At 46.9% G+C, this 16,057-nt stretch overlaps 2 protein-coding genes across 5 annotated transcripts; both read right to left on the reverse strand.

Annotated features, from left to right (window-relative positions):
- Nucleotides 1-340: 340 nt before the first annotated feature.
- LOC101771249 (transcription factor LG2) lies at nt 341-7,806 on the reverse strand. 4 transcript variants are annotated; one of them, XM_004970594.2, is made up of 13 exons: nt 7,714-7,806; nt 7,461-7,593; nt 6,739-6,893; nt 6,231-6,331; nt 5,573-5,836; nt 4,510-4,557; nt 4,305-4,364; nt 4,107-4,184; nt 3,948-3,993; nt 3,483-3,751; nt 3,123-3,362; nt 1,295-1,437; nt 341-779 (listed from the first exon to the last, which is right to left on the reverse strand). In XM_004970594.2, exons 2-13 carry the CDS (start codon nt 7,580-7,582, stop codon nt 689-691), a joined length of 1,617 nt encoding a protein of 538 aa, XP_004970651.1. In that variant the 5' UTR covers nt 7,583-7,593; nt 7,714-7,806; the 3' UTR covers nt 341-688. The 4 variants fall into 4 exon arrangements, with proteins under 4 accessions (XP_004970651.1, XP_022682635.1, XP_012701952.1 ...); XM_022826900.1 differs by lacking the exons at nt 7,461-7,593; nt 7,714-7,806 and adding an exon at nt 7,030-7,144; XM_012846498.2 differs by lacking the exon at nt 4,510-4,557 and having other exon boundaries at nt 7,461-7,799.
- A 2,717-nt stretch (nt 7,807-10,523) lies between these two features.
- On the reverse strand, nt 10,524-13,875 carry LOC101772984 (F-box/LRR-repeat protein At1g67190). The gene is made up of 3 exons (XM_012845724.3): nt 13,459-13,875; nt 11,628-13,085; nt 10,524-10,860 (listed from the first exon to the last, which is right to left on the reverse strand). Exon 2 carries the CDS (start codon nt 12,931-12,933, stop codon nt 11,680-11,682), a length of 1,254 nt encoding a protein of 417 aa, XP_012701178.1. The 5' UTR covers nt 12,934-13,085; nt 13,459-13,875; the 3' UTR covers nt 10,524-10,860; nt 11,628-11,679.
- Between the last annotated feature and the right edge of the window lie 2,182 nt (nt 13,876-16,057).

Here is a 16,057-nt window from a genome sequence, read left to right on the forward strand (position 1 = left end):
CTGACTATGGATCTTCTTTCTTGACGTCTGTTTTCTAGCTATTTCAGACATTGTTCTGCCTTACTCTTCAATGGTCATGCTTCTAATATTCTTTTTGACAGTATTAAAAGGCTTTGTTATTATTGTTGTAATTGATGATATTAAACTTGTCTTGGCTTCATACAGATTCCCTAGTTGCCTTTTCTCTTTTTCTCATCAGTGCTTAGTGGAATCAGGTTTTGAAAATCAGCCACCACCGGGGTTTCTGGTGGCATTGTATTGTTAAACAATACCCGATGATAGATTATTGCCTGGCTACCATATACTTCCTGGATAAGTTTGGAGATAGACTACTGAAGTGTTTGCATAACAATTAAAAACTTAGGAGTTATTTAATGGTTACTCTGTGTCTCTAACTGCAATTAGTCCTCTCAGGCAAGTGAGCAGCCAGATTTTTCTGCCTCTGCTTTGTTTTCTGCTACGCACAAAAATTCTGCGGTGCTAACCCTTCAATCAGTTCAAGAGCCATATGAACAGGTGAGCCACCCAACATCGCACCACAGCAGTTCCTTCTCCCCTCCCTTTCGCCTAGTGATGCTGCTTTCTCAGTACTTTAATAATAGAACATTACAATGCATCTCCCTCTCAAAAATCAGAATCTTTGTCACATCACTGGCGGCCCCTAAGTCTACACCCTCCAGGTGAGGCCTCAAAATCCTGAGAATTGGTTCTGCTGCTGTTGGTGCATGACCTGCAGCTCCGTTGCTGTGGGACTGAGGCTCTCTGTACCGATGAAGTTCCTGTTGCAGGAGAGTGTAAAATGCATGCATTGTCAGCCATGTCCATTTCTCACATTTCATATATTGAAATCTGAAAAAAAATGATCCTATTTTTTGAAAAGCGAAGGAATACATGTGATTCAGGCACGATTGGCAGGTTGGGAACAACCACAGTGCAGTGAGTCAGGGGTGTTTGGATACTAGATACTAAACTTTAGCAGTGTTACATCGAATGTTCGGATGCTAATTAGGATGACTAAACCTGTGCTAATTATAAAACTAATTGCAGAACCCTATGCTAATTCGCGAGACGAATCTATTAAGCTTAATTAATCTTAATCTAATGAATTGTGCAATTAGTTTAATATATTCGTCTCGCGAATTAGACTCCATCTATGCAATTAGTTTTTAATTAGCCTATATTTAATACTCATAATTAGCATCCAAACATCTGATGTGATAGGTGCTAAACTTTAACGGCCGTATCCACTTAATAACATGATGCAGTTTTTGCAGCTGAGAGGTCTGAATCTTACTCGCGAGGACGGGAAGCCCAGAGGTTACTGAGAGCTCGGAGGCGGCGGTAGTACTCCCCAATGGAGAGGAAGCACCGCGCCGCCTGCCGAGTGGTCAGGATCCGGCGCATCTGATGCAACGTCTGCTGCCTGAGATTGTCGGCCTGCAGTTGGAACAGCACACATGAAAAGAAAGGTGAGATGTCACATTAGTTTTGTTTCTTGTCTTGGCTATGCTGCACATTGGTGCTTCCATTATCTTGAATGACAGGGCATTTTCGGATCATGCAGATGCATCTATTCTTGTGTTGTCGTGCTGTCTTGTTCCTACTATATTCTAGTATGGACAATGGCTGAAGGTTATCTGGTGGTGCTTAATCTTAATCTAATGAAACGTTCTTTTCAGAAAAGTTTGGACTTTTGATGGTGAAGCAATTGTTTTCCACCTGCTGACAGCTGTATATCACCCTGCTGAATTGTGCTTATCATTTGTATATACTACATACTTCTAGAGAATGAAAAGAAATACTCCTAGTTATCAACACATGGACATCTTTGGACAACCAAAACAAACTTAAACTAATTCATTTTCTTTGTTTAAAACATCATAAATTAATGACTGGAGGTAGTATGATGTGAGTTTCAGAAATAAGCAGCATCTATCCTGAAAGCCTAAAAGAAGGAGAGTGACCTATCATCTGTGATCATGTTTATTATAAGTCTTTTTCATATGCACCTTTATCTTATCCAAATACACTGCTACTCCTAACAACTTTGTTCATTGTGACCATCTTTCTTACAAGGCTTTCTGTTGAATGATTGCTCCAATCATGAACCTAGGAAATACTAATTAGCTGCCTTCTTGCAAAGTTCTGTCCACAGACCAAAATAAGCATACATCTGAAAAGGAATCAGAGCTCAGGAAAGGTGAAAATAAACTAACAAAATGGAGGTCACAATCTCCTTTTACACCCCTGATAGAGAAGATAATCCATAAACAGGTATGATCATTTTATTTTAGGCTTCTTGCCGTCCATGGGTCTCAAGTTTAGGTGGCTGTGTCCTTTTATTCATGGATTGAGCCCTTGCAACTTTTGCTAGGCATGGAGCACACCATGAATGAGAGAGGCCTCGAATATATTTTTTTTCTCCATGCCTGTGTGTGGGGTCTCTGTTTTTCTGCCGAGGCACCAGCAAACACAGGAGGGAGAGAATAAAAAGGAGATGGCCGGCACAGGGAAGGCGCACAAGGGGCATTGTTTATGCACAGTGCCAACCGTATGTATGCGGCCATTGACTTTCTGTAGAAAGAGACAGGTGTGTACGTGTATGTACGCCCAGTACACATGTGTGTCCAGGAACAAAGCCTTGCCAAACCCACACACATAAAAAAGGATCAAAACCTTGCCTTCTTGGGTCCCTACCAACTCCTCTAGAAAACACACGATAATTGTCACTAGCAGCATTAGCTTGTCGTGATCTTTCAAAAAAGAAAAGCATTAGCTTGTTGTTTGTTGTTTAATCACGAGCTAATTATGCGTGCTGGAAAGTGGTAATGATGCTTATCCGGTTTTTGCAGGTTTAAGCTTAGCTTCCTGACAAAAGGTTGGCCTGCCTTGGAGAAAGCAGGACAGGGCCCTGTAGCCTCTAGGACGAGGACCAGCTCCATCGCTGCTGTTACTGTGCAGCTCTGACAGGGGAAGGACTGGTGTACTTGAAAGTTAAATCCAGCTTTTCCTCGTTGTATTGATTCTTGGGTTAAAAATGTTTACTGATCATGATCTTGTAGTAATAACAGCTGTGCATGATATGCTGGAAATGGAGAGGGGGAGTGGGAAAAAATGGTGACCTGCTGATAGAAGCTTTCGAGGCTGGCGAGCTTCTCCAGCGCGACGGCCATGAGGCTCATGTAGTTGGGGGCGGCGGCGCCGTCGTTGAGCGTGCCGGCGGCGACTGTGTCGGCCAGGGACTGGTGCAGCTGGTGCAGGCCCTGCGCGAGCGCCTCCTCCGCCTGCTCCGACGACTGCTGCAGGTTGCAGATCCCCAGTAGCTGCTGCTCCGTCAGCGGGTCCAGCTGCGGGATCAGGATCTGCGTGCATGGCCAAGAAGAAAAGGGGAAAAAAAAAGGCTCAGTACGGGCTCCGCCGCCTCGACACCCCCTGCACGCACGGACGGACACCATGTTTGGCAGCAGCTATAGCAGTCGTACCTTGAGCAGCTCGGACGGGCGGAAGCCGCCCATCCAGAAGAAGCAGCGCTCGGCGGGGGTGGCCCAGCCACCGGTGAGGAGGTGGAAGACGTCCTCGTGCGCCAGAGCCGCCTTGAGCTGGAACAGCTCGTCGTAGTGCTGCACGCACTCCTCCACGATGAGGCCCAGGTTGCCGTCCAGGTGCGCCTGCAGCCCGCCCCGGAGCTCCGCCAGCCGCTTGCCGTCGTCGTCCAGCCACCGCGCGTACTCCATGTCGAACGCGGCGGCTCCTGCACGCGCACGTAACGGCGGGAACGGAGTCATTACTAGCAGCAAGGTCGACGGCGCACATTTTCCACGCCGGACAAGGGCCGGACGGCCGCCTCGGCAACCGCGCGGGCCTGCGGCGGCGGCGGCGGCGGCGGCGGCAGCAGCGGCAGCTAGTGGTACTACGAAAATGGACGGTGGCTGGGTTGTAGTTATTACCAGAGCTCATGTCCCCGGCGGCGCTGCACCCTCCAACGAACAGGCCCTGGACCACGGTAACACGCCATGACACGTCAAGCTCTGAATGATACGAACTCGCATCCGATGCGTGATCAGAGACCCATCAGACGTGTTGCGGAGTTTGGGACTGCAACAAACCTGTGACCGTGCTCTCTGGAGCTCATGCTCGACCTGCTGGAGCCTGATCCTGCTAGTCTCCAGCTGCTGCACGTAAGCCTGCGGTGAAAGGACAAGCAAATCACTCGGCAGTCTCTCAGGACCAGAGGCAAAAAAAATTTCTCGATCAAGCAAGATGACTGAGTTCATGGCTGCATGATTTTTCCTCTAATCAATCACCTTCTTCCTTAGCCTGCTCTTCCTCGCAGCCTCTCTGTTCTGCGCCAGCCGCCGTTCCGTCTGCCAGAATTCACAGCAATCCATTGGTCATCGTGCAGAGAAAAAGGAAACAAATGCAGGTCTGCCCTTGGGCACATATGAAAGCAGGAACAGTGAAGGAGCCGGGGGGACATGCAATGCAATGCAACAAGAGCAGCTATCCCACCTTGGCATCTACCAACTTGCCATCTTTCCTTGTGGATCCTTGCTTCCTCTGTGCAAAGTACACCACCAACCAAGGGCACCAGTATTAGAGGATATACACACTATAGTCTACACTATACAGCAGCACAGTGCGTGGCCATCTCGCCATCGAACGAAAAGGCAACCACAGGGACAGGGGGCATAGGCACAGAACAAGCCGGTGCACGATGGAGCCAAAGCTCCTGTCGTCCATCACCGTCGATGGACGCAGCAGCTGCACTGGCACTGTCCATCACTCCATCTCCTCCAAACGCAGGCAGCTTTTGGCTGTAGCTGTCCCCGAAAGCTCAGTGAAGCCGGTGCTGGCAGCCACGGCTTCTGTTGCTATCGATGTGCTGCTGTTGCGGTGAGGTGCAGGCCAGGGGGATAAGAAGGGCTTATCACAGCTTTTAGTTTTATCCCATCAATCCATCCAGGAGGGAGAGACAAGAAGGGCGGTTTTAGGGGTGACCCTGGCCATCATTTGGCGTCCTCTCCGTAGGATTGACCAGATGCCATTAGTCCAATCAACCCAGGGCTTCCTGGCTTTCTATTTCTATTCAGAGGCCACACACACTACGCACGCATGCCTTTGGGTTTGCCCTTAAGGTAGTGCCACTTATCCTAGGGACATGAGCTAAGCAAGCTGCAAAGTGGTTGGGAGCACACTGCACTACAGTAGCACAGTGCCGGCTCTTGCCCGTACGCGCACTGCCGCGTCGCTGGTGTGGCACGAAAGAACAGCATGTTACGTACAGGGAGTACCGCAAGATTCAAGAACCCAAGTTTTTCAACGATTTGACAGCGATATTCTGAAGAGACTGGTGAGTTGTGCTGTGGCTGCCTGGCTGGGGTTGGTCGTAGGAGGGGGTACCCTACTGTTGTACTAGTACTACGGGAGGGCGCATGCTATTGCTGCCTGTGAATCTGTGATAGGGAAAGATGATTAGAGGAAGAGGGGTGGAGATGGAGCCTGTGCCTGTGCCTGTGCCTGTGCCTGTGCTGCTGCGTGGCCAGGCAAGGGCAGAGGGAGGAGGCAGGCGTACCTTGTCATGGTCTCCCCCTCCCCCTCCCCCTCCGTGCAGGTGCAGCGGGAGGGCGGGGTGGTGCTGCTGAAAGCTTGGCGGGGCGGGGGCGGGGGCAGCAGCGGGCGCAGCGGCGAGGCCTGGCTTGTAGCTGTAATCATCAGTGGTCACCATCATGACCTCCTGCCGCGGCGCAGGGGAGGCTGGGGACACCAACTCCATCTGAGACATTGTGTTCTGAGCTGAGCTCGAGTCAGTGGTGCTCCCTACTGACTGCGAATTCCCCTGTTCAGCAATTACACAGGCAGGACACGGCAAACAGTGAGCGGCCGGTAAAAAGATTTTATCAAGATGCGGTAAAAAAAGAGAATCACAATCAATGAATGAACCACCGCCCATCTCGCGTCTCTCGTCGTCATCCTCCTCTCTCCCCTTTCACTCGCCGTGGCTGGCTGCGGGTGCAGGGCTGCAGGCCAACACACCATCCAGATACAGGGGCCAGCGAATCGCCCAAGAACAGCCACATCTTTTCTTGGGTTCAGCGACGAGCCAGAGGGGGAGAGTAGACGACGAGACGACGGGAGGCAGGCGAGGCGAGCGATGAGCAAGTGAATGCGTGCATGCATGCATGAGCATGAATCAATGATCATGGGAGATTGGGAGAGGGCGGGGCCTTTACACTGTGCAGCTGCTGTTGGTGCCTCATTGGCCACGAAGGGAAGATCTCCAGCGTGGGGGGCCTGCCACCGCCAGCGCCCGCGAGGTATCCTGCCGCTGCCGCTGCATGCATACAAAGAGAATTAACACGGGGCCTTATCGAATACCGATTCCCACCCTGTTCTGTTCATGCATCTCTCTCTCTCATCCACCCTCCATGAATTTGCAGACAGAGAGAAAGGAGGTAGTAACATAACAAGAATAATAATGCATGGAGGAGAAAGGGAGAGAATAAACGTGATGTTTCCATCTTTGAGTCATCGGCATCGCACCATTATGTGCAGCTACTGCATATGCACACAGCGCACTGTGTGTTGCATAGGAATGGAAACAAGCAGGAACGCAGAAAGGCGAGGCATGTCTCGCGCTGTGCGGCTGTGCGGCGCTGTGCACAGGCGAGGTAAGAAACGAGCCTTTTTGGCAAGTAGCCGAGGTTCGGAGAGAGAAGACGACGAGAGTCGAGAGCTTACGCTTTGTCTGCGCCGGGGCGTCGCTCTTGATGATCACGCCCGGATCGACGCCGCCGCCGGCGTTGGCAGAGGCGCCGCCGCCGCCATGGATGAGGGCCTCCTCCAGCTCACCGAACCCGAAGTAGGCAGCCGCCGCGGCCGCAGGCTGGAAGTCCCTGCTCGAGCAGTAGCGCACACAGAGCCCGTCAGTCATCGCCCCCCAAAGGTACAAGCTATAGCCTGCGGCAGGCGAGGCCACCGAGGAGGCAAAGCTAGCAGATAAAAACTTTTCAAGAATGGAAAGGCCGAGACCGCCTAGACAGAGCTCCTGCTGCTGGGCAAGCAGATAAGGATGAGGGCGATCTCGGTGCCCAAATCACTCGCGGGACGCAGGCCTTCGGCATTAAGAAATTCCGGTGCGTGGGCGGAGGTGTAATCCAACGAAAGTGGCGCGGCATAAGCTCGTGGAATCAGTCTGTTATAAAGACGGATAAAAGCAGGGCGAAAAATACTTTAAAGAAGCTGCGCACTCAAAGGATTTGAAAACACGGCAAGTGCTTGTAGTTGTAGCAGCTGGTTGCGACGCGGAAAAGTTGCAGCAGCAGAAGGATTTCGTGTGGTGTTGCATGCTGGCTCTTGGATGAGGATGAGGCGAGGTAGAAGAAGATGGCGGCTGGGCCAGAGGGATCAAAGAGAAACCGGAAACCGAGAGTTGAGGGGGGAGAGGTGGGTAGGGTACGTACAGGAAGCAGGAAGGCGGTGCGGCGGCGGCGGCGGCGTGGGCTTGGACTCCGTACGCGAGCGCCTGGTTGAGAGGCAGCGCCGCCCGCTCCATCCTCCACGAGCTCTCCTCGCCGTGCACCATGGTCACGAGCTCTACCACAGACAACAAGAGACCATGAAGAAGACTAGAAGAGTGAGCGATTGTTGTGGCGCTTGCTGAGAGAGAGGGAGGGGGCTAGCTAGAGAAAGAAGATGTTGTATCTGTATGCATACCATCCTTGCAAAGAAGGAACCAGCATGCAAGGCTGCGAGCAGAGGGGAGCCCTCGCCTCGCCTCCTCTTTGTTTGTTTGTTTGTTTGTGCTCTCAGCTCTCGCACGCGGAAAAGAGGAGCACTAGCGAATTGTGGCCATGTTTAGTTACTCCCAACTCCCAACTTTGACACTATGCAAAAAGAAGATTCCCCATCACATCAAACTTGCGGTACATGCATGGAGTACTAAATGTAGATGAAATTAAAAACTAATTACACAGTTTTGTTGTACTTTGCGAGACGAATCTTTTGAGCCTAATTAGTCAATATTTGGACAATAATTCACAAATACAAACGAAACGCTACAGTGTGCTACAGTGCTGTAACAGTAATTTGGCACCTCCCAAATTCGCCAACTAAACAAGGCCGTATCGGCCTTGGAGTTTCATCCACTGTACTGCAAAGAATATCTTGTCCTTTTGAACACGTCCTGCCTCCTCTTTTTTTCACAGGCTTGTAACAGCTAGTTGGAGACTTGGGAGGGAGGGAAGAGGGATGCAGAGGCCAGAGGGGGTGGTGAGGGAGAGAGAGGGGGTGTGGTAGGGCTTTTCTGTCAGCATTTCTGTCTCCTACTCCACTCCTACTAACCACCTTTCACCTCTCATTGGCCGCCCTCTGGCCCTCTCCCTCTGAGACGGCAAGTACTCAACAAAAGAAGCATTGAATAGAGAGAGAGGGAGGGAGGAGAGGGGAAAACAAAAAAGAGAATGGAGAGGGAAAGGCACAGAAGCTTTTTTTTTTAGAAAGGGTCTTGAGCTTGAGAAGTTGTCCTACACTTCCATCTCTTCTCCTATCATGTTGAAAGCAGATAAGGGAGAGAGACAGGGAGGAATTTAGGAGAGACGGGGAGTTGATCTAATTTGATTCGTCAAACTATATGCTCTCACTCCATAATACATCTCCAATTATCGCAAGCAACTAGTTTAATTCCAAGCAATCCTAACCAAAGCACCACCAAATATGAAATGGATACACCTCCAATGTGAAAAATATAAAAGTCTTGGGGCATGGAAAATATTAAAATCCGGTAGGTGCTTGGAAATGGGTTTGTTTGGGATTAATTCCCTATCTTCCCAGGTCAACATCAGTGCATTGTCATGCTCCAAATACTTAAAACATTATTTCCACAAAGAGATATTTATTCTTGGAGAAGGCCTCAACCTGGCCTCCTGGCTCTTCCCCTCCTGAGATGTTATACTCATCACTGCAGATAGGGAGCACACCAAATACATTTGTATGAGTTGTGGCCAAGTTGCTGACTGGCCATTACTCATTAGTGCCTAATCCTTTGCCTAAGTAGGGCCTCAAGCGCATGATAAACTACTCCAAAGAAGCTGCATTTATACTTGCTGGCCAACTCCTCAGGTCACTTCACCAGATTGCTTGATCCTTGAGCTGCAAAAGCCCAACCGAGTTCATTTACTCTGGAAATTTCTTAATGGATTTTCTCGCTGCTAGATTTTTAACACTTTTTTCTCTCTCTAGCTGACTTTCTTCTACCGGGCTTGGTCAAGGCTGAAGTTCCAAAAGCCTTCCTGTTCATGTGCCGGAGGCCAGGGGGCTCCAGTGAATCATTGAACAGTACGTACGGAGAAGGGACAGAAAAATACTATACTGTATACCCTACCCAGTGACAGTAGAAGGTCACCAGTCCAATTCTTTGTTCAGAGATTCGGTAGATTTTGCAAATCTTTTGGCAAGAATAGGCCTGCACTCTACAAACCTAGTATCTCGTTTTCGTAGTTTTTTATTGGGCAGGGAATCAGCAAGTGAGCTACACGCAAGAAGAGGGAGATGGGCATGCAGTTCTGGCGAATCATGCTTTGCCATCCACAAATTACGAAGGTGAAAACGAGACACCGCATTTTTTTTTCAAAAATAAAGAACAAAACCCAGACATCGCAACGACATAGTCTTGGATCGCACCAATTAACCGTTTTGTTCGTTGTCTTCTAGATTTTATCACTGGTAACCTTTTTGTTTTGACATGACTCGCCGTTGGAATTTCACGCTCAGTGGCCGGAATGTGGATAATCCGAATGCTTCCACGGCTTGCATCTTCTTTTCTTTAACCCACTTGACTTGAGAGAGAAAAGAAAGATTTTGTGCTAGTGTGCTACTGGTTCATGCCAATGCCACTACCAAATTCTCACCTGCAAACTTGTGTAGCAAAGCAACTGCTACAGAAAGGTCAACGGTTTGAACTTTCAGATCAGCCTTGTCTCATCATATTCTACTATGGAACAGGTCAAGAGGGGCAAAATCGTATTCAAAGATGATGGCTAGGCATGAGATTCTCATCATAGCAGCCAATGGATTAGTTTCGCAATGGTGAACAGACCAGGGTGGAACACAAACTTCAGTTTTTACAGAAAATGGGTAGAAATTATTCTACCCAAAACAAATCAAAAGAATAATATATAGGCCTACAGAGATTTTGTCAAACCAACCCAACACAACCAAATCCTGCAAGTATTCAGTAGTGCAAGTTGTAAAACGAAAATATTTTGTGAATGGCAAGTGAACCTGCATCAATAGTGAGGAACATCTATTGGCAGGACCCATAAATTCGATATGATCCACCCGTGGAATATGTTCTATTCTAAACAACTGAAACAAAAAACTAAATGGAATAAAACCACAAGATTTTTTGACAAACCCCAGCCTTGATAACTAGGATTAGGCAGTAATGCTGCCGATGTGGACTAGTTATTAATTTATCATGGAATCCCTTGGAGTGGAATGTCAAGGCCAAAAGGGACAACGGTGAATGACGAATTTCTCAAGAGAATCGATCATACACTTTACTGCAATCTGAAGTTACCAATTTACAATTTACCAATATTTTACAGTATATTGAAAGAATTTGATTCAAGATTAGGCTCATGAAAAGATTAAAGGTCTTGCTATTATGTAACAAAGGCCACCAAATCTCAACATAAACATTTCATTCCAGTCCGAAGAATAGAACGGGGGGATTTAATTCATATGGGCAAATGCAGGCATCTATGAAGAGGTTGACACAAACTTTCTTGAACTCTGGAGCGGGCATGCACCTGGGATGAATTTACACCAGACAGTCCTCATGATTTAGAATCAGAAGCAAATCTGCAAAATGCATAAAATGGAAAAGAAAGTTATACTTCTATTGAATATTGAGGGAGCACAGGATTGGGTGTGAAAGGGTAATATTGCTCTTGAAAGGCGTGTTGACAGATGCCAACCAACTGTAATAAAGAACAGTATCTACAACAAAACTACCAGTTTATACTTCCATATAATGTTTCAAATGACAAAATGAATCAGTAAGTCAAAGAATGTATTACATAGTAAAACTAGTGAAGCTACTTTAGGAGCAGCACAATGTCAGGAAACATATGTGTAGTTGACAAGCACACTGTTACAAGAACTGCAATTTAGCTCAGGTTCTACGAGCAGATGTTTGGACGATCGGGGAAAAATGGATTGCCTGACACCTTAGTCTTGCAAGACATGACATCAATAGCTATGGTCTGTAATGGTGGCTTTCTGAATCACAATGCCATAAAACCATTGATGATAAAAAAAAATACCTGGCCTCTTCTTTCCTTTCTCTAAATACTACATGAAGGTGAATAAGCTGCTCAAAAATACGATTGTTTGCCAATCGCCATCACGTAAATTATTAGGCTAAGAGACACAACAATCAGATGACAATTGTCTTCAGGGAACCTTTCGTAAAGCAGCTAAACCTCTTGCTAGCTACTCTAGTTCCATTAGAAAACTACATCAAAATTCGCCTGAAATTGAATAGATTATTTGCAAGAACTGTAATAAGACCATGCTGAATAAGATGTCGTGATGCTACAAAAAAGGAAAAGGTCAGTAAAGGTTACCTGATGGCACGGCTTCAGCTGAACTAGGACAGCCCAATGAATCTACTAGATGTCATTCGTACTCAAATTGTACATCGACATGCACATACTTCCTCATTAGACAGACTATAAATGAGGTGAAGCTTGCTAACATCTGGCGCTCTTCACGTGTTTTTGCCTCAGAAAGAACACCATGAATAACAAGTTTCTTGAGATTTGGACACCTTTCAATCATACCAAACACCCAGGGTCCAAAGTGCTCACTTATTACTGTCCAACCAAGTTCCAGAACTGAGACATTCTCCAGTGGTGATGAACCCTGCAGGCTGTAGTGAAGCAACCCATCTCTTAATTCATAGCTCAATGAAAGATGCCTAAGAAGAGGAAATGAAACAGCTATAGTTTCTGAATCCACAATCTCATCCTCGTCATCAAACACAACACCCCAAAATCGTAGCATACGCAAGCTGGATGCTCTGGATATCATATTATAGAACTTTGGCCAGACTATGGTGAAGTTGCTCACATCTACCACCTCCAGATGCTCAGTACTGTCCCCAATATCCAAATGTGTAACACTGACATCATCAATCTTAAGATGCTTTAGTGTTCCTTTCCCGATAAGCTCAAACAGATCAAGATTCAATGCATTCAAGTGTAGAACCTCCAAATTATCTGCATCAAGTATGATCTTATCTACACCAACTGATTTCGCGAAGAGACTCCTCAATGTATGGCTTGTGAGCTCCATTGTAGATTGTGGATCTGAAGTGACAACCTCAAGGACATCAAGTGCTAATACCTCTATCTTTGGGCAAGCAGCAACTAGAAGGCTTAGATCCAATGCTGAAATGCTGACATGCCTCAGGGAAAGGGATTTCAGACAAGTGAACCTCTGATAGCTTGGTTCGACACCTGTGATTGTGTTATGGTCCAAATCTAGCACTTCTAGCTTCTGCCTGCCACACTTTTCCAGAATGTTTACATGAGGTGTTGTCCTGACATTGTAAGACAAGCTCCGCAGAGTCTCCCTGGTATACATGAGCCACGCAATCACTGGTGCTGCAGAGAACTCATGGGTGTTATCGATATGAATTGAGAGGCATTGCAGCCCAATCGTCTGAAATATAGTCTGTGTAATGACAATCTCCAACTGACGTGTAGTCATGTCCCGCGGAAAGTCATCAGAGTTGAAAGACAGCAAGCGAAGGTGCCTCCTGCAGGCGTCCCGCCACTTCCGGCATACCGCAGAGGCAACCATGACATCACGTGCAACACCAAGATGGGAAAGAATGTTGCCAATGACTTCAACAGGGAGGTGCTCCATGTTTTGGCACTCAAAGAACACTCAAACACTATCAAGTAAAATCTAACGAAGAATTTTCTCCATTGCAACCAAGACAGTCTTCTAGTATGGAGTTATAAACATTCACAGATGCCAATATCAATGCTGAGTTAAGACCTCATCGCCATCCTTCCCTGCACAACGGCAGTTGATAGTTAGAAAGTAACACCAGTGATTTAGTAAACATCAGGCTATAATTTGTAGAGACTTTGTCGAAGCTCAGCTTAAGCGACAGATATGCTCAATCGCCGTGATTCACCCAACCAATTTTAAACTAATCGCCACAAGCAAAATCAGAGTTGGGTGCTATCGAGGAATTTACAAGCGAGAAGATCCTGCTCAACCAAATCTAGATCAAGATCGACGAAATACTGAAAGGGGTATGGGTCTATGGGATTATTGAATCTAGATAATTCAACACACAATTCTTTAATTCGAACATCGCGTACAGGTTCCACCCGATAAAATGAATAAGAGAGTAGTGGGGTTGAGAAGGGAGGGGGCAACCTTGATCGGTATAGCCATACGACGACGACGGGGCCAGTGGCAACGACCGCGCGGTGGCCGGGAACCCGGGCTTTGGCTGCGCGCTCTCGCCGGATCTGCACACCACAAGCCGGTTCGTCGTTGTGGCACCCCAGATCGACTTCATGCAATAACCCACGTCGAATTCATCGCGTCTTCCTCGACTCCGGCTGACGCCCAAGGCTAGAACACGCCGTCTTCTTCAGAAGACCGGCGTCACCAACGCGCCGGCGTGGAGACGCCGGCTGAAGGCCGGGAATAGGCGTCGGTGGCAGCGCGGTTCTCCAGAACGGGAGATGCGGCGCTGATTCTTGAGGCCGGCGCGTCGGACAGGGCGCGGAATCGCGACCACGGCGGCGTCGCGGCGAGAGGAGAGAGAGGAGATGCGCCCGCCGCACAGCGCACACCCACGGGTAAAAGAAAAAGATTGTCTAACGAGGCGTGGGCCTTTATGCCCAGCCCAGGAGGCCCAGCACACAGGGGAGGTGGCCCAAGTTGCCTCGTGCGCCCGCGTGGCAGAAGAGAAAAAGGACACGCGGGTTCTTTTTCTTTCACATTTTTTTTCTTAGCTCGGTTGGCTGCCAGCCCGGGGGTTCGATTCCTTGATCGGACTTAGGTGCATCGTCGGGGTTTTTCCCAGTTGCGTTCACGAGTTCGTTAGGGTATACACGCGTACGTGTAAGTGGTACTGCATATCCGTATGCACGGGAGATCTAGGCCTTCCAATGTTTTTCATAAACATGTACGATGTGGTGTGAGGGTAGAGTGCGTTGGTTGCGTGTGTCCTTATTGTACCCTTAAAATAATTGATTCATTGATATTCTTCGTGCAATATAATCAAAATAGTTTTTGCAAAATGTTCAGAAAATACATTCAAAATGTTGAAATGGCTCGACATTTTTTAAACTTGAGTTGGCAATTGTTCAGCATTTTATGCGGAAATTTGAGATAAGTGTTGTTAAATATTGGGTCGTTATTTTTACTACATTCAAATTATTCACATTGGGGTGGGAAGAGGATGTGGGATTTAATGTGGTTATTACGTATTGTGCATAAAATTATCCACAGCTGATTTTCATAAAATTAATTATTGAATAACAGTTTATTATCCAACCAAAAGTTGTGCAGTGGCGTCTATTTTTTAAGTTATGTCTATAAATATGAATGTGCCATGCATTTTCTCACTTGAATTATTTTGCAAGTAAGTTGACGTATATTGATTTTTCGAAGCAAAGCAAGAAGACGACACTTTGGGGTCCACGATAGAACTTGGGTTTTTATGTACCCACTACATTGATTATCATGTTGTTTTTCCCGTTATGGATAGAGCAACTTTCCACTAAACAATACATCAGTTACCATTGGTTACAAGAAAAATAACTGTTTCTGGAAAATATAAAATAAGGTTGCGGTGGAGTTGTACTCTTGTACTAGCTCCGTTCCATCGTTTGTTTTGACTTTTTTATATTTATAGATTTTGTTATGTACTTGGATGTACCCTATGTCTAGATGTATAATAATATCCATGAATGTAAAGAAGCTAAAACAAATTATAATTTGGAATGAAGGGAATAGGATTTGACTACAGGAGTCTTTGTATCTGATGGACAGTAAGAGAATGAACATTAGCAAGGTGATTCACATAAGATCCTTTTTCGAAACACACAGTACAAACGTAATCGCTCACATACGCGTACACAAACTCGCACGCAACCACCTATATGAGCACCTCCGAAAGATTAAGCCGGCAAATCCTTGAGATTGAAGAAGTCACCACTAACGCCTCGTTGTCAATGGGCACGTCGCCTACCACTAAAAGAATAGCGCCGATTAAATTCTGAAATAATCCAGAAAAATGCAAGCACCCTTACTGAGTCGAGGACTCGAATCCGGTGGGCATCTTCGATCGCATGGGATCTTTTCAGCTCAATTCGCTATTCACATAAGACCGTTGCACTATGATATAGAAGGGAACATGTAGCTTTGAAGTCATATGCGGCTAGAGACAAGAGATAATGTTGGGAAAAAAAGATTCCCTGAGGTTGGTAGCGTGATCGAAGCAATGTTGTTCAGTTGTTCTCTGTAGTGCTGAGTTGCTATTGAAATCTTAACCGCATGGTGCGACTTATGTTTACAAGTTCATGTCTCATTGCGCGATTTACTATTCCTTCATTAGTAAACAATTTTGGCTGTCTTACTGAATTTGATTTTAGGGTTAAGACATTCCTACACACCTTTCTGCAAGCACAAGTGTTTTTCAATTTACGGGCTAGTTCCATAGTTCGGGGAATTAAGGAGACTTGGTTCAATTTTTTCTACAGGCTGTTGTCACATTTGACCGGTAAAAAAAATATGAATGATACAAATGATTTGGACGCCGCGTGGATGACAAGTATGCTGATCAACCCGGACTAGAGAGATTTGAACCCCGATTGTACCACTTAGCTGGAAGCTGTTCGAAACGGGCCGTAAAGAAATCTGCCATACGGCCCACAAAGCCGACAAAAAGAAGGCCCATATTAAGTACAGGCCCACAGCCCGTCTATTAGTTCCCATCTCACGAGCGTTTTAGGGTTTAGGC

Source organism: Setaria italica, chromosome V (assembly GCF_000263155.2).
Source record: "Setaria italica strain Yugu1 chromosome V, Setaria_italica_v2.0, whole genome shotgun sequence".
In the NCBI taxonomy this organism is placed as follows: Eukaryota; Viridiplantae; Streptophyta; class Magnoliopsida; order Poales; family Poaceae; genus Setaria; species Setaria italica.